This window comes from Rhinopithecus bieti, unplaced genomic scaffold, assembly GCF_001698545.2.
Source record: "Rhinopithecus bieti isolate Rb0 unplaced genomic scaffold, ASM169854v2 scaffold_61117, whole genome shotgun sequence".
Taxonomy (NCBI): domain Eukaryota; kingdom Metazoa; phylum Chordata; class Mammalia; order Primates; family Cercopithecidae; genus Rhinopithecus; species Rhinopithecus bieti.
In genome coordinates this window covers 418,715-439,884 of record NW_016824934.1, presented here as the reverse complement: position 1 = coordinate 439,884, position 21,170 = coordinate 418,715, and the positions used below count along the sequence as shown (strand labels likewise).

General features: G+C 40.2%; 2 protein-coding genes across 2 annotated transcripts in view; both read left to right on the top strand.

Moving 5' to 3' along the window:
• THADA (THADA armadillo repeat containing) overlaps nt 1-21,170 on the top strand; it is a 349,278-nt gene that overhangs the window by 170,359 nt on the left and 157,749 nt on the right. The window lies entirely within an intron of this gene.
• LOC108522495 (gem-associated protein 7) lies at nt 15,234-16,197 on the top strand. Its single transcript, XM_017862715.1, has one exon. It carries the CDS (start codon nt 15,341-15,343, stop codon nt 15,776-15,778), a length of 438 nt encoding a protein of 145 aa, XP_017718204.1. The 5' UTR covers nt 15,234-15,340; the 3' UTR covers nt 15,779-16,197.

Genomic DNA, 21,170 nt, shown 5'->3' with positions numbered 1-21,170 from the left:
TGTGGGAGTTGAGTCTGCCATCTCAGGGACTTTTAGAAATCACCCTTGGTGATTAACAAGTCATGTGAGAGGAGTGAAAAGTCAGGGGGAATCCAACAAGGGGAAGATTGTGATGGAGAGTTTTATGATTCATAACTTGGAAGGCATCGTAAAGAGCTCTGCTTCCACTTGAACCAAGGGCGACCCAGGAAATTCACAAAATAAATGGTTTGCTGTTTAACAGGAGAAACCATTGATGGTGCATCTTTGGTAACTTTAATAAAAAACAGTATTTGTCCTGAGTGTTGCATTTAAGTCTTGTGGAAGTAATGAATTGTAGTGGGAAAAAAAATTTACATTTAGTAACACTTAACATTTTAAAATATCTTAACTGTTTTCCATACAGAACTTTTATTTCCTTGTTCTTAAATTGTTTCTCAAAATTGTAGCAAAGATGTTCCACAGGCATTTTCATGCTGAATTAAAGGATTTCACATTACCAAGCCCCAAATGCTGACTGATATAGGCAGTCATCCTACACAGTAGGGAGCATTTTAGATCAAAAATGTATTTTTTTTCTTCCACAAGAAAATATGAATTGGGAAATAGAATAAGAAGGTAAAGATAAATTATAGAAGGCTTCAAATGAGGACAAGGAAAAATAATGATATAGCATGTTTCGGTTAGCTTTCTCTGGCTGGAATAGGTTTTCCCTTTCCCTCTGGGCCTTGGTCCTCACCCTTCTGTTTCTTTCTAGTCTTCTAGTAAAAACAAGCTACATGCGTTACATCAGCTGCTCAGGATGCCTTCACCCTCACGTCCTTTTACTTTTTCCTTCCTCACTCACTTTGAACATTGTGACTTCTGACAGCTCGTCTTGCCTCCCTTCTAACCAGTTACAGACATTCTCTTCTTCACCATTTATTCTTCTCTGTCACTTTGTATTGTGATCACTCTTCATCACCACTTTATCTAAACTTCCATTAAGTGTATTTACTGAGGGCATACTTTGTGCCCTTGCCCAATCCAACACCCCTACTCTCATCTCCTCTCATTTGCAAGAGAAGATGTGGAAGCCATCAGGTGTGAGCTCTCTCCATAGAGGTACCCACTCTGCCCACACACAGCCCTCTCCTTTGTTTTATAACCAGGCTCTTGGAAAAGGGGGTCTGGGTTTAGTCTCCACTTTTCCCCTCCTTTAACCCACTGCAGCCTGGCCGCTTCTTCCACCACCTCACTAAACTGCACAAACAAAGGTAAAATAGGAGTGACCTTCTTGTTAAAAAAGCCATTGGGTACTTTTCATTCCTTCTCATTTCTGCTTTTTCTGTGAAGTTTGATGCTATTGCAGACTCCCTTCTCCTTGAGTTCTTTCTTCTGTGACTTCTCTGGCCATTATTTCTTTCTCTCCTTGGAGGGCTCCCTTCCTCCTGCTGCCTCTCAAACATTGGTGCATCTGTTTGTCCTGCCCTCAAACCTTTTCTTTTTCACTTTGCATGCTCTTTCTGGGGTTACTACTCACTTACACTTACCTAGTCCTAGATCTAGAACTCATGTAGACTCACGAGTTCAACTTTCGATTGGACAGCTCCTTCTGCGCGTCCCACACACATCCGAAAGTTGAGAATTTCAGTTATCTCTGCACACTGACGTTTGAGCAGCCTTCTTTTAGGGCCTAGTACAATGTCTGATATCTTGCTCTACCTGGCTAGCTGCAGTCAGGGGACTTCTTTAAGGGAAGCATATCAGAATCAGGACTCAGGGTGTCACAGAGGCTCCTCCCATTGTCAGTGACTGTGTTCATGCATGCCCAGTAACAAAGGAGCATTGGTTTAAAAAATCCGTGACTTGGCGCGGTGGCTCAAGCCTGTAATCCCAGCACTTTGGGAGGCCGAGATGGGTGGATCACGAGGTCAGGAGATCGAGACCATCCTGGCTAACACGGTGAAACCCTGTCTCTACTAAAAAAAAAAAAAAAAAAAATAGCTGGGCGAGGTGGCGGGCACCTGTAGTCCCAGCTACTCGGGAGGCTGAGGCAGGAGAATGGCGTGAACCTGGGAGGCGGAGCTTGCAGTGAGCTGAGATCCGGCCACTGCACTCCAGCCTGGACGACAGAGCCAGACTCCGTCTCAAAAAAAAAAAAAAAAAATCCGTGACTTCCCAAAGCCCTCTAGTAAGTTTGAAATGATTTGCTTTGCTTCTTACATTGATTATCATCTGTTTGAGGTAGCAAGTAGCAGGTGCTGGTACCTTTCTTTGGAGGCGAAAAGCCAAGGCCCAGAGAGAGTAGACATAATATGCCCACAGTCAAAAAGTGACTCCCTGAGGAGTCAGCGCAAATTCATTTATTCGTTCACTCAACAGATATTTATTGAAAACAATTATGTTTCAGGCACTAGAAATACAGTGGTGAATCAGACAGATACGGTTTTTGGCATAATGAGGTATCCTTTTTGATGATGCTTCTTATCTCTATCTTTTTTGCTCCTATTTTTTTCATCCTGATTAGTGATAAATGATACTAATTAGCAAATGTTTACTATGAGCCAGGCAATATTTTAGGACTTTACACATATTAACTCATTTAATCATGATGACAACACTATCAGGTCATTGTCCTTATTATCACATTCCACAGAGTGGGGGAATGTTGGGCAGTAAGAACTTTCGAAATGTGTCCTACCTAGCTCATACTGCTAGTTAGTGACAAGTCGTGGATTTGAACCCAAACAATCTGGCTCTAGAACCTAGTTGTAGAGTTCTCAGCTGTAGTAGTTCTCAGCATGCCAAAATTAACCTGCAGCTTTACCTAACAAACATTTGGACTTACTTTGCTTTCTTGAGATATTTCCCCCCTTGGGCATTTCGTTGGCAGTAGTCTCATTTTCTAATCTGAAATCAGGAGAAAAGGAAGAAAAACTTGCAATAAAGTTTAAGTGGTTGTGACAGGTTGCTAAATAAAACTGGCTCGACTGAAGTTTTGAGATTCTTGAGAAACACTGAGAATTTCTTACAAAAGAAATTTTCCTTATTGTAGAAAATCATGGGTCATTGCACAGTTATAAGTGTCTTAGTAAAGAGGGAATGTGGCTTGAGGCTAAGAAGCATAAAATCTTAATGAGATTATTTGTGGGCTGCTATTTATGCATAATTTTTAAACTCTTAGAAAATATGTTTTCTATCTGTCTTTAGTATGTCATCTTAGTTTCCTCTGCTTTACATAATTTTGAAAATCTTTAGGGTTGCTAGAAAAAAAACAATAATAGCAAATGTTTACATAAGAATTTAAGTTTAGAGTGTACCTTCACATGTAGTAACTTGATGGTTTCTCTTTTTACTCTCTTACAAACAAAACAGTCATGAGGATATCAATTCATGTAGAAAAATTTTTAAATTGCCAGTGTTTTCTTATGTAGTAATTGTAAACTGATTTGGAAAAAAAGGAAATATAAATCTGTGACGTGTTTACATTACTGAATAGTATGAAAGGAAGGTTTTGTTACTTCAGATTGCATATAATAACTTTAGGAAACTGCTTTAATGGGTAAATAACAATAGTATCTGGTTAAGGTGTTAGTTGATTATCTGTACTTTAAAGGCTTCTGAAGTGGGTTCACACCCACCTTTGTTTGCCAGTTTTATATCTTTTATGTACATAGTGCTATTTCCCACTTTTCATTATTATCCAAAGGTTACCAACCAAAACCTGTGTGGACGGTACATGGAGGATGAGATGTGTCCCTTGGGGTTTTTTGCGTTAGGGAAAATACCTGATCTGAGACATTTGTGCCCTGACCACCAGCCCCCCAAGAGATGCCACATTTCTGTCTACTTTAGATGAAAACTCTCAGTCCTACAGTAGGCTGTAGTAGACCTCAGTCTGAATAATCACAAAACCAAAATTAGGTGTGCCCACATTAATGAGATTTTTCTGTTTAGTCTCTGTAGTATCCAGAGCATTCACAAAATATATATGTGTATGAAATCTACAGGCTACTGTATAAATAAGCCTGCTCCCTTTTGGTTATTATAATCATACAGGAAAGAAGCATCTATTTTAGCAGAAACTGTGGAAAAATATATCTAGGTAGCCCAGGAAAAGTTGAATTGTTACTGAAGGATGTGTCACCACTGACAAGAAAAGAATTTACAAAGTGGTGGGCAGAAAATATTTTCAGACACTAATCTGTCTTTTTGGGTGATGTGTGAGTAGCATTGGTTTGTTTCTTGCTTGAATGTTTATTCATTTTTTTTCCCAGGAGAATCCCTTTTACTCAACTTCTTTCTGGTTTGGATAAAATGAAAAGTAAAATTGACTTAATACTAGTTATAACCTGCATAAGTCTACTGAAGATAAACTTAAGAAATATAATTATTTTTTCTAGTTAAGCTTCAGGGTCATATAATTATTATAATTCAATCATTTATTATCCCCCCCACCCTTTTTTTCCTGCATGATTTAAGACATCAGAATTTAATTTGTAGCCAGAATGAAAACTGGACTTAGGAAAAACTTGAGAAGACTAGAGAGAGATTTGCATTCTGCTGCGTGGTTGAACATGTCTCTAAAGTAGCAGCTTTAGAATGCCATGTCCTGATAGAATTCCCCGTTGAAAACTAGCCAGCAGAGCAGATTCCCTGTGTCCTCCTCCTTGCCTGACCCACTGTGAAGTGTCACGAGGGCCCTAAATGTGAACCTCGGGGGCTCCACAGCCTGACAGAAGAGAACTAGTGTCACTGGGCAATGCATGATCTGGCACAGAAGCCCCAGGCTGTAGATTTTGTAATTGGCCACCCACCCTGGCCCAACCTAGGATAAATATTTCTGAGTTCTAAGTAGGATGAAGAATTTAAATCCCTGTTTTTTCCTGAGTTCTTCCATAACCAATCCATGACATTGTTATGAGATCTGAGTGGAGTGCCCATGTTTGGAGAGGGAATAAAGGGAGCACATTCTGCTGCTACTAATTAATACATACTCCCGTCAACAGTCCCTTTTTCCCTAATGATGCCACTGGAAGGGCCAGATCTGACTCCACTGTAGCCACTGACCCAGACCAGCTTTACCCCTAGGGTAATTGAAACCTGTATTAAATGATTTGACAGGTCATAAGCAGTGCCCTCTGTCCACTTAATTTTCTCAGATGCCTCCTCCATTGTGAGCTAAACCTTGGAGATTTTCGTTCTTTTAGTGTATGGTTTTGATCCCTTCTAAAATGAACATCTCAGTGGGACACAAATTACTTAAAGTTATTAGTAGTCATTTATGCCATAGTATGAATTAGTTTATTTTTCTTTAGTTTTGACAGGAAGTTAAATAGAATACGTTGGGGAGAAGATGTAGAACTCAAAACAGGCCGGGCGCGGTGGCTGAAGCCTGTAATCCCAGCACTTTGGGAGGCCGAGACGGGCGGATCATGAGGTCAGGAGATCGAGACCATCCTGGCTAACAAGGTGAAATCCTGTCTCTACTAAAAAATACAAAAAACTAGCCGGGCGACGAGGCGGGCGCCTGTAGTCCCAGCTACTCGGGAGGCTGAGACAGGAGAATGGCGTGAACCCGGGAGGCGGAGCTTGCAGTGAGCTGAGATCCGGCCACTGCACTCCAGCCTGGGCGACAGAGCAAGACTCCGTCTCAAAGAAAAAAAAAAAAAAAAAAAAAAACTCAAAACAAAGGGAGAAAGCAAGTTGCCACCTTTGGAAGACTGCAATGATTTCTTTCCCATTAGAATTTGCTCTCGTGTTTTCAGTGAAACAGGGCATCGTGTTTTCCATTTACCTCTACTTTCTGGCAGGGAAAGACTTGGAGTTCTTTTTACGGGGTTGACTCTTTCTTACCCCTTCTAGATGTAGTTCCATTTCCTTTCTAAGATGAAAGCTTGTCTTTGTCCCCTCCCGGAATAGTTCCAAGCAGCAGAACACAGTGAATCCTTCCAGATAAAAGACCCTGCTGATAAAATGCCAGATTGTTATCAGAGAAGCAGTGAGGGGAGTCAAATCCCTACCATTAATTACCTAGTTACAGTTTTGTTTATATCCTGTTCATTTGGGGCATGTTTTCCTTGGACGGTTTCTAGTCTATGTTCTGAACTGCAGTCTGAAGTTTGTAAAAATCCCAAAGGTCAAGGAATAGTAGGTTCCTTATTTTCTGAAAGGTTTAATGGCAAGGAAGAGAAGATCAAAGTTTCTATCTTTCATCTGGAAGGAAATAGACAAATGCTTCATTTTGATGGTTCATTCCTCACCTCAAGCATACAAACCATAGTATGTTGGATGAAATCTGACTTCGAATACCTAGCCAAGAGGTTACCTGGAAATAGAATGACATGTATCTCTGTGAAGCCGTGAGTATCAACCAATGAATGACTAGATATCCATGCATCAAGGCCAGAGTCCAGTTGAATCTAAAATAAAACTTCTTGGTAAATGTACTTGATGCCACTGAACTGTACACTTAAAAATGGTTAAAATGGTAAATTTTAGGTTATGTAGGTTTTACCACAACAAAAATAAATATTACTTGCTTCCTGACAGCTCCAGTACTTCAGTCACAATTGGAAATACAGTTGGACCTCATCCAGTCATTTATGGATTCAACCAACTATAGATCAAAAACATTTGGAGAAAAAGTAAACACAACAATAAAACATAATGCAAATGTAAAAACAATACTACGTAACAACTTACGTAACATTTACATTGTATTAGGTATTATAAGTATTCTAGAGAGTATTTAAGGTGTACCAGAGGATATACATAGGTTATATGCAAATACTGTGCATACTTTACATAAGGGACTTGAGCATCTCACGGATCCTAGAACCAATCCTCTGAGGATTCTGAGGGCCAGCTGTACAACATGGGTGGGTTGCATGGCTTGCATTATTTTGAATGGGATGGCTGTTGCATATGAAGCATTATGTATCCATTTAAGAACCATGGGACTGTGAGTACCGAATACCTTAATGAACAGAAGAAGATGAAAAGACCATTTTGTCACCATCATATGAACATACTAGGAAGTTTGGGATTGGAAAAGAGCCCTTTCTGTCTTAAAAATGATTGACTCTGAATCATGATAGCCGCCCTCTTTCTACAAATGAAACTGAAGTGGCAATGGGTCTCTTGATGCCTGAAATAGTAGTGCCTAAGGCTTCGATTATCAAATAGTGGTATTGAAATGTTCCACGAATAGAAATGTAGTGTTAGGTAAGATAACCTCATCTGTGGTATCTGGCAGCCATTAAGTAGCCAAGCATATATTTCTTGACCATATTAAATTTATATCTCACCTTATGCTGCTGTATTAGATTCTGTCCAAAACCCAACCCATCTTTGCTAATAAGACTGCTGACTTAGGATTCTTAGGATTCAGCCAGCCCTCTCAGCCTCACTGGTAATGGGGTGGGAGTGGTGGGGGGGTTTTAGGACTAGACTGTTGTGTTTTTCTCATCAAGCCAAGAAACTTCTCAGACCCTGCAAACGTGTTACCTGGTAACATAGCTACAGTATGAATTTTAGGATAGAAAGAAATAAGGGAGGGAGGAGAGAGAAAATAAAGAAAATAGCCCTATGACATAGCTACAGTATGAATTTTTAGGATAGAAAGGAGAGAAGAGGGGAGAGAGGGAAATAAAGAAAATAACCCTATTTCAAATCATGAAGCTTTTTTTATCATTAACCCCAAATGCCCTTAACTCTGACTAAAGATGTCTCTTTTTTCCCTGTAAGTGTGTATTAAACTCATGCACTCATTCCTAGCATCATTTGAAAGTAGTTATGAGACATTCATTATGACTTCAATACCTTTCACATATTTAAATTTAGTATTTTCTTTAGAAAAGGCTAGAAAATATAGGGACTTAGGAAGAAGTTAAGGTAAACTTAAAATATATAAAAGCTCACTTTGAGTGAAAACGAGTAAAAACAAGCCCTGACCTTCTCAGAGGTAAGAAAAGTTGAAAGTAAATGTATTCTTTAGGAAATAAAGACTTTGCCAAGAATAGCATGGTTAGTTAAAGCAGTCTGGTGTGGAAAGTGTGTCTTTTAAAAAATAAGATTTCTTTATTTTCTTCTTGACTGATAGTTTTGTCAGAAGAATCATTTGAATAATAAATGAAACGCTTTGAAGTATATAGGGGAATGGAGAACTTTTCTGTGACTTGTACGAACTGGTGATACAGATTATAAACTAAGTGATGCCAAATTCCACCAGTTTACCCAGGATCTGAACACTAGCAAATGTAGTCAAAGATATAGAAATCTCCTGATGAAATCATGAAAATGGACAGAAGTGATCCAGATTGTTTAATTTCTTTTGAAATGTTATATTTATTAGATTTTAGCACCCAAAAGTTAAACAGTATTGAATTTCACACATAGCACTTTATTTTTAATCGTGGGTTGAAGGTTATGCACTTGGCATGACTGAAGAGTGACTCATACATTTTGCACTGACTTTATTAGTGGTAGTATTATTTTGATAGGCAAGGAGGAAAGCCGGGGAGTAAGATGATACTGAATTGAGGCTGAATTTGTTAATTGATCAAACTCAAACGGAAATAATGAATGTCACTTAATTTTCTTCTTTTTATATTCATGTGTATATCCCCTGCGAAGACTTTGAATGCTACTCATGTTTAAAATCCAACATAAAATATCATCTGATCATCAAAATTGGCAGTGGGAATTAGCAGTATTTTCTTCTAGTTACTGTCTCAAACTCTGCCACAGCTAAAATCTCATCACCTGGACACTTTGAAAGATGTGACCAGTATTCTTTATTGACATGTTTCCTATCTTAAAACACGATCACCATGAAATTCATATACTAAGTCTTGGTCACAATCCAGGGAAAGACTTGAAGGTAATGTGACTCTTCTCATAATTAGTAACCTAATTAAATGCTAGAGGGCTTCACCTATATAGTAATGTACCCTGCTTCTGAACAAAGATACCACCACCATGGAAATTGTATACTTGAAACACTAGTATATTTTTAATTAGTGGCAGGGTATAGGTGTGTGTAATCAGTTTTGTTTCATCTTCTAACTTTGCACAACAGTCTCCATTGTGCATTCATTTGGAATATATTGAAGAATAATCCACTGATTTAGCTTCTGTTTGTCAGAATTTAGGGTGACTAAAACTGGTATGAGTTGAAAATTACCTTAACATGATGGAATAAGCAAACTTAAAAGGCTGTTCAAAATATTAGAAAGCAGGTTTAATCTAATCAAGATGGGGGGAGGGGAATCTTTTACCTTAACTGCTACAAAATCATACCGCTCAATACAGCAGGTGAGTTTATTAAAGCTGGCCCAACAAATTTGGCATCACTTAGTTGAATAATTGGAGCTGTCAAGCATCCTTAAAAATAATAAAATCGCATTTCTTTTAATATGTGCTATTGTTGTTCAGTTCTGTGGTGGTAAAATATCAGAGATGGGGAACACTCGTTTTGCAACTAGCACAGGCTCTGCAGTGAGACAGACTTGACTTTGAATTCCAGCTTATACATTCATTCCCTTTGTGAACTTGGGCAAGTCAGTTAACTTCTCTGAGCCTGTCTAGAACATGTGAAAGATTCAGAACATTGTCCTAAAAAATACATATTTTTTAAAATTCTTGTGTGATTGTTAGGATTTAAGTGTTTATTGATTTGATTTTTAAAAAGAGAACAAGGAAACATTAATTCTGGTTGTAAAAGTTTAAAGGAAATAGCTGGGCTTGTTTAATTTGAGGAAGAGAAGACTTGAGATGTTTTGGAGATGGAGCTGGAGGCTAAGAAAGCACAACAGGATGTGTAAGTTAACTTTTCTAATGTATATGAAAGGTTATTCTTTTAAAACAACTTTATTGGGGGTATAATTGATGTAAAATAAGCTGTACATGTTTAAAGTATACAATTTGATATTTTTATGTACCCATAAAACCATCATCACTCTCGTGGTAAGGAACATAGCCATAGCCCTTTGTAATCCTTACTCAACCTCCCCTTCCCCACCTCCCTGGCAATGATTGTTTTATGTTCTGTCGCTATAGATTAACTTGCATTTCCTAGAATTTTAAGTAAATGGAATCATACAGGATGCATTCTATTTTGTCTGGCTTTTTCACTCAGTATAATTATTTTGAGATTCAGCCATGTTGTTAGGTGTATCCGTAGCTTTCTTTTTATTGCCAAACGGTATTCGATTGTATGGATATACTGCAATTTGTTTGTATACTCAGCTGTTGAACGACATTTGTGTTGTATCCCTCAACTAGTAACAAATAACTTGCTAGGAACAATCATGCACGAGTCTCTTTGTGGACTTAGGCTTTCATTTCTCTAGTGTAGATACGCAGGAATTAAACAGGTGAGCTAAATGGTGAGTGTATATTTAACTTAAGAAACTGCCAAATTGTTTTCCAGAGTGATTATACATTTGCACTAGTAGAGTATGAGAAATCTAATTGTTGCATATCCTAGCCAACACTTGGTATGCTCAGTCTTTTTAACATTAGCCTTTCTAGTGAGTATGTAGTAGTATGTCACTGGGGTTTTAATTTAAACTTCACTAATGTCTAAGGATATTGGGCATCTTTACATGTATTTGGCATTCGTATATCTTCTTTGCTGAAGTGTCTGTTTGAAACTTTGACCCAGTTTTTCTGTTAGGTTGTTTGCTTTCTTTTCTCCTCTCTCTCTCTCTCTCTCTCTCTCTTTTTTTTTTTTTTTTTTTTTTTTTTTAAGAGATGAGATCTTGGGAAAAAAAAAGAGAGAGAGAGAGAGATGAGATCTTGATCTGACAACCTAGCTGGAGTGCAGTGGCATGGTCACAGCTCACTGTAGCCTCAACCTCCTAGGCTCAAGCAATCCTCCTACCTCAGCCTCCTGAGTAGCTACGACTACAAGCACATGCCATCATGCCTGGCTTTTTTTTTATTTTTTGTAGAGACAGGGTCTCATTTTGCCCAGGCTGGTCTCGAACTCCTGGCCCCAAGCAATCCTGCTGCCTCAGTCTCCCAAAGTGCTGGGATTACAAGTGTGAGCCATCATGCCTGGTTTTGTTTTCTTACTATTCTGAATATATTTTGGATGCAAGTCTTTTAGGCATAGATTTATTTCTTTCCCTGGCATGTAGAACCAGAAAAACAAAATTAAATTGCAGCAAGTATAATTATACTGTATAAGGAAGTATTTTTTTGACTGGCAGTGTAAACATGGGCACAGGGATAACCAAAGGAGGATGTCAGACTTTCTCAGGGGGTATTTAAAAACTGACTGGCAATAGTCTTATTTGGGATACTGTAGGCATGCTGAAATATGACTCAACTTACCTAATTGCAATTTTCATTTGAGAAAAGGTACCTTGAATGAATCTATTGCTGGTATCCCAATATCTGTTGCTCTTTTGTGTCATTTTCCAGGCCAAAAAAAAGCAATTTTTTGGGATTTTGAAAACTTTCCTTGTACTTTATTATTTTTAAAAATTCATTCTTTCTGGTTTTAGCTTGAAGTGTTTCTGTGAAACATGAGGAGGGTCATTCAGGGGCATTAATTAGCTTTAGCAAAAACAAATTGCAATCTCTGCAAAGCAATCAAATTAAAAGAAATACTCAAATTTCTCTCATATAATAGTAGCACCAATCGTTTTAGCTGATGGCATTGGGAAGATTCATTTAACCCTCTGTAGATGCAAAATAATTAATGAGATTCTAGAGAAGAGGTTCTACATGATGAAAGGGGTTGGAGTGATTGTAGCCCTCAGAAGAGTAAAGGGTGCTTTCATGACGGGATTCCAATAGAGTTAATGAAGGGTTTTCCTGTGTATAGAAAACACTGGTCATTTGTTCTCCAACTCCACAGAGGCTCAAACTAGAGAAAATTGGCTCCAACTGTAGAAAGATTGAGTATGGTTAATGTTAGATAGAAAACTTTTATTATTAGCATCAATACTATGAGATTAAGCAATGGAACAAGAGAGGTCATAATGATATTTTAAAATAAAAAAGATAGCTATCTGCCTGGAATGTTTAAATGTCCATGATTGAATTTTGTTATTGAAGGGGACTTCGGAGATCATTTATTCTAATAGCGTTTACAGATGAGGATGTGAAAGGACATTACGTAACTTGCTGTGGCCACATTGTTAGATACTCATATTTTAATCTGAGGATGTCTTAAAAGTAGCCTTGCGTAAGAGACACGAAGGAAACTGTGTAAGTGCTTCTGCTTCACAGCAGGTTTCACTTCACCAAAAAAGTCACTTAAAGCTGATGACTGTGTATTTCTTCTAAGCCCAAGAAGATTCTGCCAATGTGCTGACATGTATGTGTCTTTTCTTGTCGTTACTATGGTTCAAGATTTTTATTCTTGGGCAATTCAAACTTATCTTTAAATAAATACCATACTTTGCTCAGGGGCCAACCTAATCTTCTCGGTATGGTTCCAATTTTAGTGTATGTGCTGCCGAGGCAAGCACAAAATTAATACTGTACTTTGAATGACTGTAAGTGATTCGACCTGAGGTGATCAGTACTGAGAGAGGGCCTCAGGGGACACTGCCACAGCATTTGTGGAACCTGTAGCAGTCTGACATGGGGTTCTTCATAAACTGTTGGTTGATGGCTGCAACTTGGTGGATGACTTACTTCAAAGTCCTGGTGACTAATTTGCCTTCGTTAAAGATAATATTGAATAAAGCTTTAGGCTTTGTTTTGTTTAACACTAGTTAGAGCAGTAGGAAACATATTTAGACAGTTCCTTATGTATGAGACCTGCAAATATGCATTCCAGCCATTGAAATTCGTGGGATAAATTGCCTCTAAAGGTTTCCTCATTCATTATCACAACAAAAAAATTGGCACAAGGCATTTTAGTTGGTTGTGGTTACATTGTATTTGGGAATTCATCATTCTTTTTATGTTCCCACTAGACTATCTAGAGTGAAAACCCACATACATTTATATAATATTATGTACTTTATTTTAAAGGGTTTATCTGAGTCCTAAAAATGAGAGAAAATATTTTCAAGTACCTAGCACATTGCCTGGCATCTAGCAGGCACTCAGTAAATATTCCTGCCTTCACTTCCTTTTTTCCTTCCTTCCTTTTAGTACGGATATCAGAATCTTTTAGAAATGTAACAGGTTATTGTCAAAAAGGGAAGTTAATAGAATTGGTCTATGTTGAGCATTCCCTTGACTCACAGGATGTTTAGATTGTCTAAGAGTTTAATATCATTTCAGAGATAATCACCTGAAAAGTTAAATTGGTCAAAGAAAAATTTACCCAGCACCTATGATTTGTCCAGTCAGTCTTGGACTAGAATTAGAGTACTTTGAATACCAGAATAAAAATATGTATTTAATGTGACAGTAGAGAGCTATCATAGGTTCTAGAAAATTTGAAAGCTAAAAAAAAGTTTTTTAATGGCAATAAAAACATTCCTTTCTAAACCTTCTATCTATATATAGTAGGGTTATATATAATAGGGTTTAAAAAATAAGATGGTAAATTCTCTCTATTCCTTTGTATAGTATCTTAAAATGACTACCCATTCCTGTGTTTGTGAACTGAAAAATCAATCACTGTAAATATGGAATCTCTTGCGCTAAAGGATAATGGTGTGAGTTTCAACTGTATTAAATCACTTTGAGAACTTGGCCTTTGAGCAGTCAACGCCAAAAGAAAGCCAGCCTGTTACTGATTTCTCAGACCCATCCATCCACTGCCTGCAAGGAAAGGAGGAGACATGCTGAGAGGTCAAGTGTTATTGTGTTCAGCCCCCTTTAAAGAGTCAGTGGCTGCCTGAATATGCTCATTTCTTGGTTGTTTGTGGAGGCTAAGCAGAAACATTGCGAAGGGTTTCGCGATTGGGAGGAATGTGCAGTTCTTTCATTCAGTCTGCATATGCAGCAGCCCAGCTCCTGCCTTACATGCAGCTCATCCCAGCCCAAGAAACCCGAGGGTAGATCCAGAATGCTGTTCCAGCTGTTGCATGAAGAGAACAGTAGACCAGAGTGTGTCTCATTGGTACAGGGGCAGAGAGAAACCCCTCAGATAGACTGGGAGGGAAGATTATGCCAAATTTTCAAACTAAGTCTAGCAGTTATTTTTATTTGCTTAGGAAAGATGATTCCTTTTTATTTTCTAGGGCTCCCAATGTCTTTGTATGTACTTTGCTATAAAGTCTTTTCCATGTTTTTCCCAGAGTCGGGAAAGAATTATTACTAAGGTATAGCACATTTCAGTGCCCCTGAGAAGAATCTCCTTCCCAGCTGTCTAAAACATTTGGTTGGGATCTGAAAAATTTAGTTTCAAATTGTATTTGTTGTCGTCTCAAAAAATGATGAAACATTTAAATGAAATTTCAGATGAAATGTAATTTTCATACTTTTATCTCTACATTTTGATCAGCAAGTAACCAGAAATTAGCATTCAGAAATCATGCATCTTTTCATTTATTTAAGAATATTTATAATTGTGAACAATTAAAGCACATTGTTTAGAGACCTTTTAAAGTAACAACCAAATTGTATACCTTCACCCCTCCATGCTGGAAAATTTCCTTGCCTTATTTCCTAGCACTGAAAGGGATGGTATGAATCAAGTAGCCATAGCCATTGCACCTGGGACTGTGTTTCTGCCACGTTAGGTTGCTGAGTGCCGTGCCTGTTTCTTGCAGGGGCAAGTGGAGGGATGTCCAGATGATGGAGGCTGATTTCTAGCTCCCAGCAGCTGACATTTCAGTCTGGAGTTATTAGCCTGTGGCCTGTCAGCCTGGGTCACTGGGAGGCAGTGTGAAGGTGACCTCAAAAGCATGCTTCTCTGAGGCTTAGATTCTGTGGTTGAGCTTGTCTCAAGTGGTCATACAGTACAGTTTTCAGATGTTCTGTTGTGGCTTATTGTTGGCATTTCTTCATAATTTTTTTAAGGGTTTAATGTGTTGCTTAGAATTAATTTGCAAAGAGCTTTGAGCTGCCCGATAGATAACGTATTTAAACATTCTACCTGAAGTTACTTTGTGTGTCTGGAAATGTGCAGTTTTTAGCTTAGCTACTGTCTATGGCTCTTGTGTTCTCCTTACTACCCAAATCAAGGATTTTTAAAAAATAAAACTTTAAAAGCCCCAAATTCATTACCGTTCCAGGAAATATGTTTGAATAAAGAAATCCCTGAGCTATGCAGAGGGCAAGATTATAGTCAATGCAATTTTTGTGTGCTAGTGGTTTGAGTTGTAAGAAAAGGAGCAGCTGGGAGTAGCCGCGGACCTCGAAATGTGATTTCACTATATTGCCCAGGCTGGTCTCAAACTCCCGGCTTCAAAGTGATCCTCCTTCCTTGGCCTCCCAAAGTGCTGGGATTACAGGCATGCGCCACCATGCCTGGCCGAGTTCATCTTTTGCCAAGACAATGCAAACTCCAGTGACCATTCCTGTGCCTGTGCTCCGGCTGCCCCGGGGCCCTGATGGTTTCAGCCGTGGCTTTGCCCCTGATGGACGCAGAGCCCCCGTGAGGCCAGAGGTTCCTGAAATCCAGGAGTGTCCCATAGCTCAAGAATCTCCGGAATTCCAGGAGCAGCGGGCCCGAGCTGCCCTTCGGGAGCGTTACCTCCGCAGCCTGCTGGCCATGGTGGGTCGTCAGGTGAGCTTCACGTTGCACGAGGGTGTGCGTGTGGCCGCCCACTTCGGAGCCACCGACCTGGATGTGGCCAACTTCTACGTGTCACAGCTGCAGACTCCCATAGGTGTGCAAGCAGAGGCGCTGCTCCGATGTAGTGACATTATTTCATATACCTTCAAGCCATAAAGACATTGTGTTCACTTTTCTGCTTGAGGCTAAGCCACTGTATCCCAGGCCTCCCAATGTTCCCAAGCCAGGAACTCTGGGCCCCATGGAGTTATGAGCTCCCTTGGAATTTTCAGCCAAGCTTTAAGCAAGTCTGGACTCCTGAGACCTCCTGGGTCTAGTCAGTAAAATTCTGCAACTCTAGGAATTCTAAGATTCCATTGGAAGGAATGCTCTACCTCACAGAACTCTGAACCCTACAGAAATATGGGCCTGCTGCCATTTCTTGAAGACCAGGGCATCGGGGTGGGGTGATAAAGGAGACAACCTGCACAGGGGGACGTTATTAAAGAGGCTGCAAAGTTTAGCCACCCTGAAGATACTCCCCAGTGCTCCCCTCCTGCTAAAGAACCAGTTACCCCAGGAAAAAAAAAAAAAAAGAAAAGGAGCAGCTGGTTTGGGTGGTGGTGGAGGAACAGCTAGTTCTGATGAGCAGTTAGTTCTGATGAGTGGAATATTGGCATAGGAAGAACAAGTAGAGAATCTGGCAACCTTGGCCGTCACTGAACTCACCTGAGAATGTGGAAAAGGGCTTCAGCAATGCCACATTTATAACAAAGACATATTTAATAGTTACAGGATATGCAGAAATATCTGCTTTTTCCAATTCACTGGATACAAACTGTGTGTGTGTGTGTGTGGTTTCTCTCTTTTATGCATGCACACATACCCACACATACATGTTTTCCTGAAGGCAAGATTTAAAACTATGAACCACACACAACAAAAAGGAAAAAGAAATCTTGGTATAATAGCAGTAGAGTAGACAGAAAATAGACTTGAGCCCTGGACCTGGAGAATAAAGCTAATGGGCTTCACATAAACAAGTGAATAGGCCCTAGAGAAACTCAAGCCTCCTCTCCTTTCCAGCTCATTTAGAGGGGAAGGAGGAGGGCAGGCCTTTGTGAGCACTTGGAGCCTGTTTGGTACAGGCCAGGCTCTGTTTCCTCAGCCAGTTGTTGAGACAAAGAGCACTAGAGAAAAACAATTTGTAAAGTGTATAAAGGTTTTATTTTCAAATTATTCTACCTGCTTGTCTTCTAGACATTTTATTTTCATGCATTATTTCATTTAAACTTCACAACAGCCCTATGAAATGAGCACTATTCCTTTTCCCCATTTATAGAAGGTACAAACTTAGGTTTACTGACTTATCTAAAGTCACACACTAGTAAGTGTCAGAACTCAGATGTAAACTTAGGTCTGCTGGATTCCAGAGCATGTTCTTAAGTCCCTGTCCTATGTGCTCTGTGATAAAGAACTATGAAGACCCTGTTTCTGTTCTCAGAGTCATTTCAGTCTAGCAGACGTGATGATGCCTGAGAGCTACTGTGGGGAAGGTAAGTGAGATGCACTGGCTGCTATGGCAGAGCTAAATATGCAATTGCAGTAGGCGGAGGGAAGGAAGTGATTGATTCGGATCACAGGAAGTACAGTAAAGTTTCACAAAAAAAGGTAATACCTTAGCAGAGGCCAGGCATGGTGGCTCATGCTTATAATCCCAGCACTCTGGGAGGCCAGAGTGGGAGGAGCACTTGAGGCCAGGTGTATGAGACCCTGTCTCTACTTAAAAAAAAAAGAAAGAAAAAGAAAATCAGCTAGGCCTGGTGGCATACGACTATCATCCCAGCTACTCAGGAGGCTGAGGTGGGAGGATCACTGGAGCGTAGGAATTCAAGGCTGCAGTGAGCTATGATCTCGCCACTGAACTCCAGCCTGAGTGACAGAGTGAGACCCTGTCTCTAAACAAAAATGTAGTACCTTAGCATAGTTAGAAGATGAAGAGGAATTCCCCTCTTCGTTACAGGAGTACAGGAGTAAAAGTACAAGAGTAAAAGGACATTACTGTAGTGAGAATGAACTGGAATGTGCAAACACTAGTTGGCTTGCCAAAACGTATATAGAAAGAAAGATTTTTTGAAAGTACTATAATCCAGAGCCTCAGCCTGCTGTGTCTCACCCAGCCTTTAGAGATGGCCTGTTAAATAGGGTTGTCTGAACTTTGGGTTGTCAGTAGATGACCATTTCCCAAGAGCTGACAGCTGTGCTGTAGGACAAACAGACCATAGTGGTATGGCTGGCATTCTTGAGTAACTTTAGTGAGAGGTTTTAGGGGGTGTGTTGGCAGGGTGGGATCAGGGTCAGACATAGCTTTTTTGAACTCATCCCAGCTTGGAAGATGCTAACCGCTTGGTTAAGTAGGGCCATCTAGAGCAAGTGGATGGCCCTTTTCATCACTGACAGAAGTTTGGGGGCCTCTGTTTTGTACATGATATAGCCTCACCTGAAAAATAAGAATCAGGACTGGAGGTGGGCCAGGAAATGGGGAGGAACTGGGGGAATGTTAATTATGTTAATGAGGTAGGATGGAAGGGGATATTGGCTGGATCCTGAAGCCATTTGGAGACTTTGAAGCCTCTGGTTCCTGTGACATACGGGGACTCGCCCAATGCTACTGAGACTTAAAGTTCCCTCAGTTCAAAAATACCTCCCCCATGTTGCCCACAAAGTTTCTCTCAGCCACTCTGACTTGTCAGATTTAAATGAGGTACCACATACAAAGCCTGGTCTTTAATAAATGCCCAGGAAATGTTAGCTATTATCAGCATCATCTTTGTTGTTCTGCGTCGAGGTCTGCAAATTAGAGACTGGTTCGTTCTCTAAGTTGTTCATACCTTAGTGTGATTAGGTTGAATGTTTAGAAACATTCAGTTTTTCCAAGGCTCTGGGGATTTTGAGGCAACTACATTGTAAAGTCTTACAAAGACTGAATTTTGTAGGTAGACAGACCCTAATTAAAATGCGGACTTTATGCTAGCTTTATGACCCAAAGTATGCTGGGAAACCTCACTCTGTTCATCTTAAAGTAGGGATAATGACACTGACCTTGGGATGCAGATTAATGAAATAATTAAAATAGTGTATCTAAAGCACATAGCCAGTCCTCGCACATACTAGTGACTTAATCTCAGTTCCTTTCCTTTTGTCTGGATGCCCTGGGGGCAGTTTGGGTTCACGTAGGGAAAGGCACAGGTCTGGGGAAGGACTTCTTTCTTGCCAAACCCAAGCGCTCTCTGCCTCTCCCCACCTCTCCCCACTTAGGCAGAGCTGGGCATAATCACCTAGACTAGTACTCCCACACACAGGTGTCACACTTACACAGCAACAGCAGCTTGTGTTTACTTCTTACGGCCTGAGAATCATTGGCTGGTTCTTCTGTCTTCCACACTAGATGGTAAGTTCCTTGTGGCCTAGGCAGTGGTTTTCTCTCCGATTCTCTGGTACCTGACCAAGTGTGTGCTTGTGCTAGGTACTCAGTAGGTGTCCCTACAGATGTGGGTGGGCAGAGACAGTTTTGGTGATGTATAACCACTTTCCTTTGAAATCTTTCAGAAAAAAAAGAACACATTATGATGGTAGATATGAGACAAGAACACTTAGAAAAAGCTTAGCCCTCACTCTGTGAAAGGTGGTGAGGGCAGCATGGTCTCAGCTCAGTGGTCCTTTTTTTTCCTGAGAATACTGCATTCTGAACTCTTCTGGGTTCCTCAGGTGTTAAGCTCAAGTGTGTATTTCACCCTCATTTGAAGGTCCTTTATCTGTTCCAGAAAGTTGTTTCAGCTCTGCCTCCCACTTGACTTTTCTGTGCCACTCTACAGCTGTGTATGTCTGCATGGGTACACTGATTTGTGATGAGCAGGCTGTATGTCACCTCTAAGCTGGTGGTTCGCTGTGAGCAGTGTTCTTCTCCACTGCTATGTCACATGCAGCAGAGCACACACCTGACAGCCACATTGTGTTGTCATTGATGTATACAACGGAGCAGCAGGAGGTTCTCCACCTGGGTCTGGGAAACTCCCCCCTCAAGGGTTTTGGATGTGTGTCACGAACCTGAAACTATATGGGAAATTGTGTGTATATGTTCATAAATATATTCCTCTTGTGAGAGAATTCATAGTTTACATTAGTTTCTGAAATATTTTCGTTATCCTTAGAATGTTTAAAAAAAAAAAACCCCACTCATTTAGAAATTTTCCACATATGTGTAAATTACAGTTTGTGTTTTGTTAGCTAGGAGATATTTTGTGTTCCCTTGATTTCCAGGTGTGAGCTACAGGTTGAATAGCCAGAGAGCTCTGGGTGGCAGTCTGGCCTGAGCGCTACTTACACATCCTGGACTTAGCCCTCAGAGTTTTCACTGAGCCCTTCTGAGCTTCATTTTATTTTTCATCTGTTAATTTAGGTTCATAATGCCCTTTTGTCCTACAGGGAAGTTGCATAGTAAAGAGATCACAAGTGTGCAGGTGTTTTATCAACTGTCAAGTGCTGTACAATTGTGGGATGCAAGTATTCTTATTAAAAATGTATCATGTCTCGGTCAGGAACGCGGTTGCTCACACCTGTAATCCTAGCACTTTGGGAGGCCGAGGTGAGCAGACCACGAGGTCGGGAGATCGAGACCACCCGTCTCTACTAAAAATATGAAAAATTAGCCGGGCGTGGTGGCGGGCGCCTTTAGTCCCAGCTACTCGGAAGGCTGAGGCAGGAGAATGGCATGAACCCGGGAGGAGGAGCTTGCAGTGAGCCAAGATTGCACCACTGCACTCCAGCCTGGGTGACAGAGCGAGACTGTGTCTCAAAAAAAATAAAAGTGTCATGTGTCATGTCACACAGTGTCGAGGACATGGTAGGCAGTCAATAAATATGTGATTAAAATGAACATGGAAAGGGTTTATTGAAGTGAGAGGGCTAGAGGTTTTAAGACACTGGTGTCTGTACCTTGCAGATTCTGTGGAGGACCTAGTATTCAGGCCTAGAACACAGCTTAGGGCTATTAGAGGGACTGATTTTCAAGGAATGTTAAAAGTAGAAATGACCTTTGAGACCTTAAGTTTATTTTTTTTATTTTATGGAAGAAACTGAGACTTAGAGAGACAGGGACTATCCCACTTATTTCAGAAGGGCTTGAGACTCTTCCTCACCACTTTTAATGGTGGCCAAGAAAAGACCTTCTTTGCCTTCATATTATCAACATGTTGTCTTACCTGTTTAAAGCAGCATAGAATTCACCACATGTTCTTAATTCTCTTCCTGGGGCCACTTACAGGCCTGCAATTCTTGAATATACTGATGCTATTACTAGACACAGGCACAATGCACTGTAAAAACTTGGAATTTCTGAAGTCCTTCCTTCTTGGAGTGTTCTCTTAGACATCACATCAGACCACTGGGTAGAAAGCATTGCCACCATTCTCAGCTGTACTGATACTCAGAGAGGTTTCTATGACTTTTCCAGGTCACAGAACTCAGTGTCCAACGCAGAATGAAAATCCAGGTGTTCTAATTTTCTATT

Excerpts from the sequence above, each read along its gene's own strand:
- LOC108522495 (XM_017862715.1), top strand. The coding sequence starts at position 15,341 with ATGCGCCACCATGCCTGGCCGAGTTCATCTTTTGCCAAGACAATGCAA.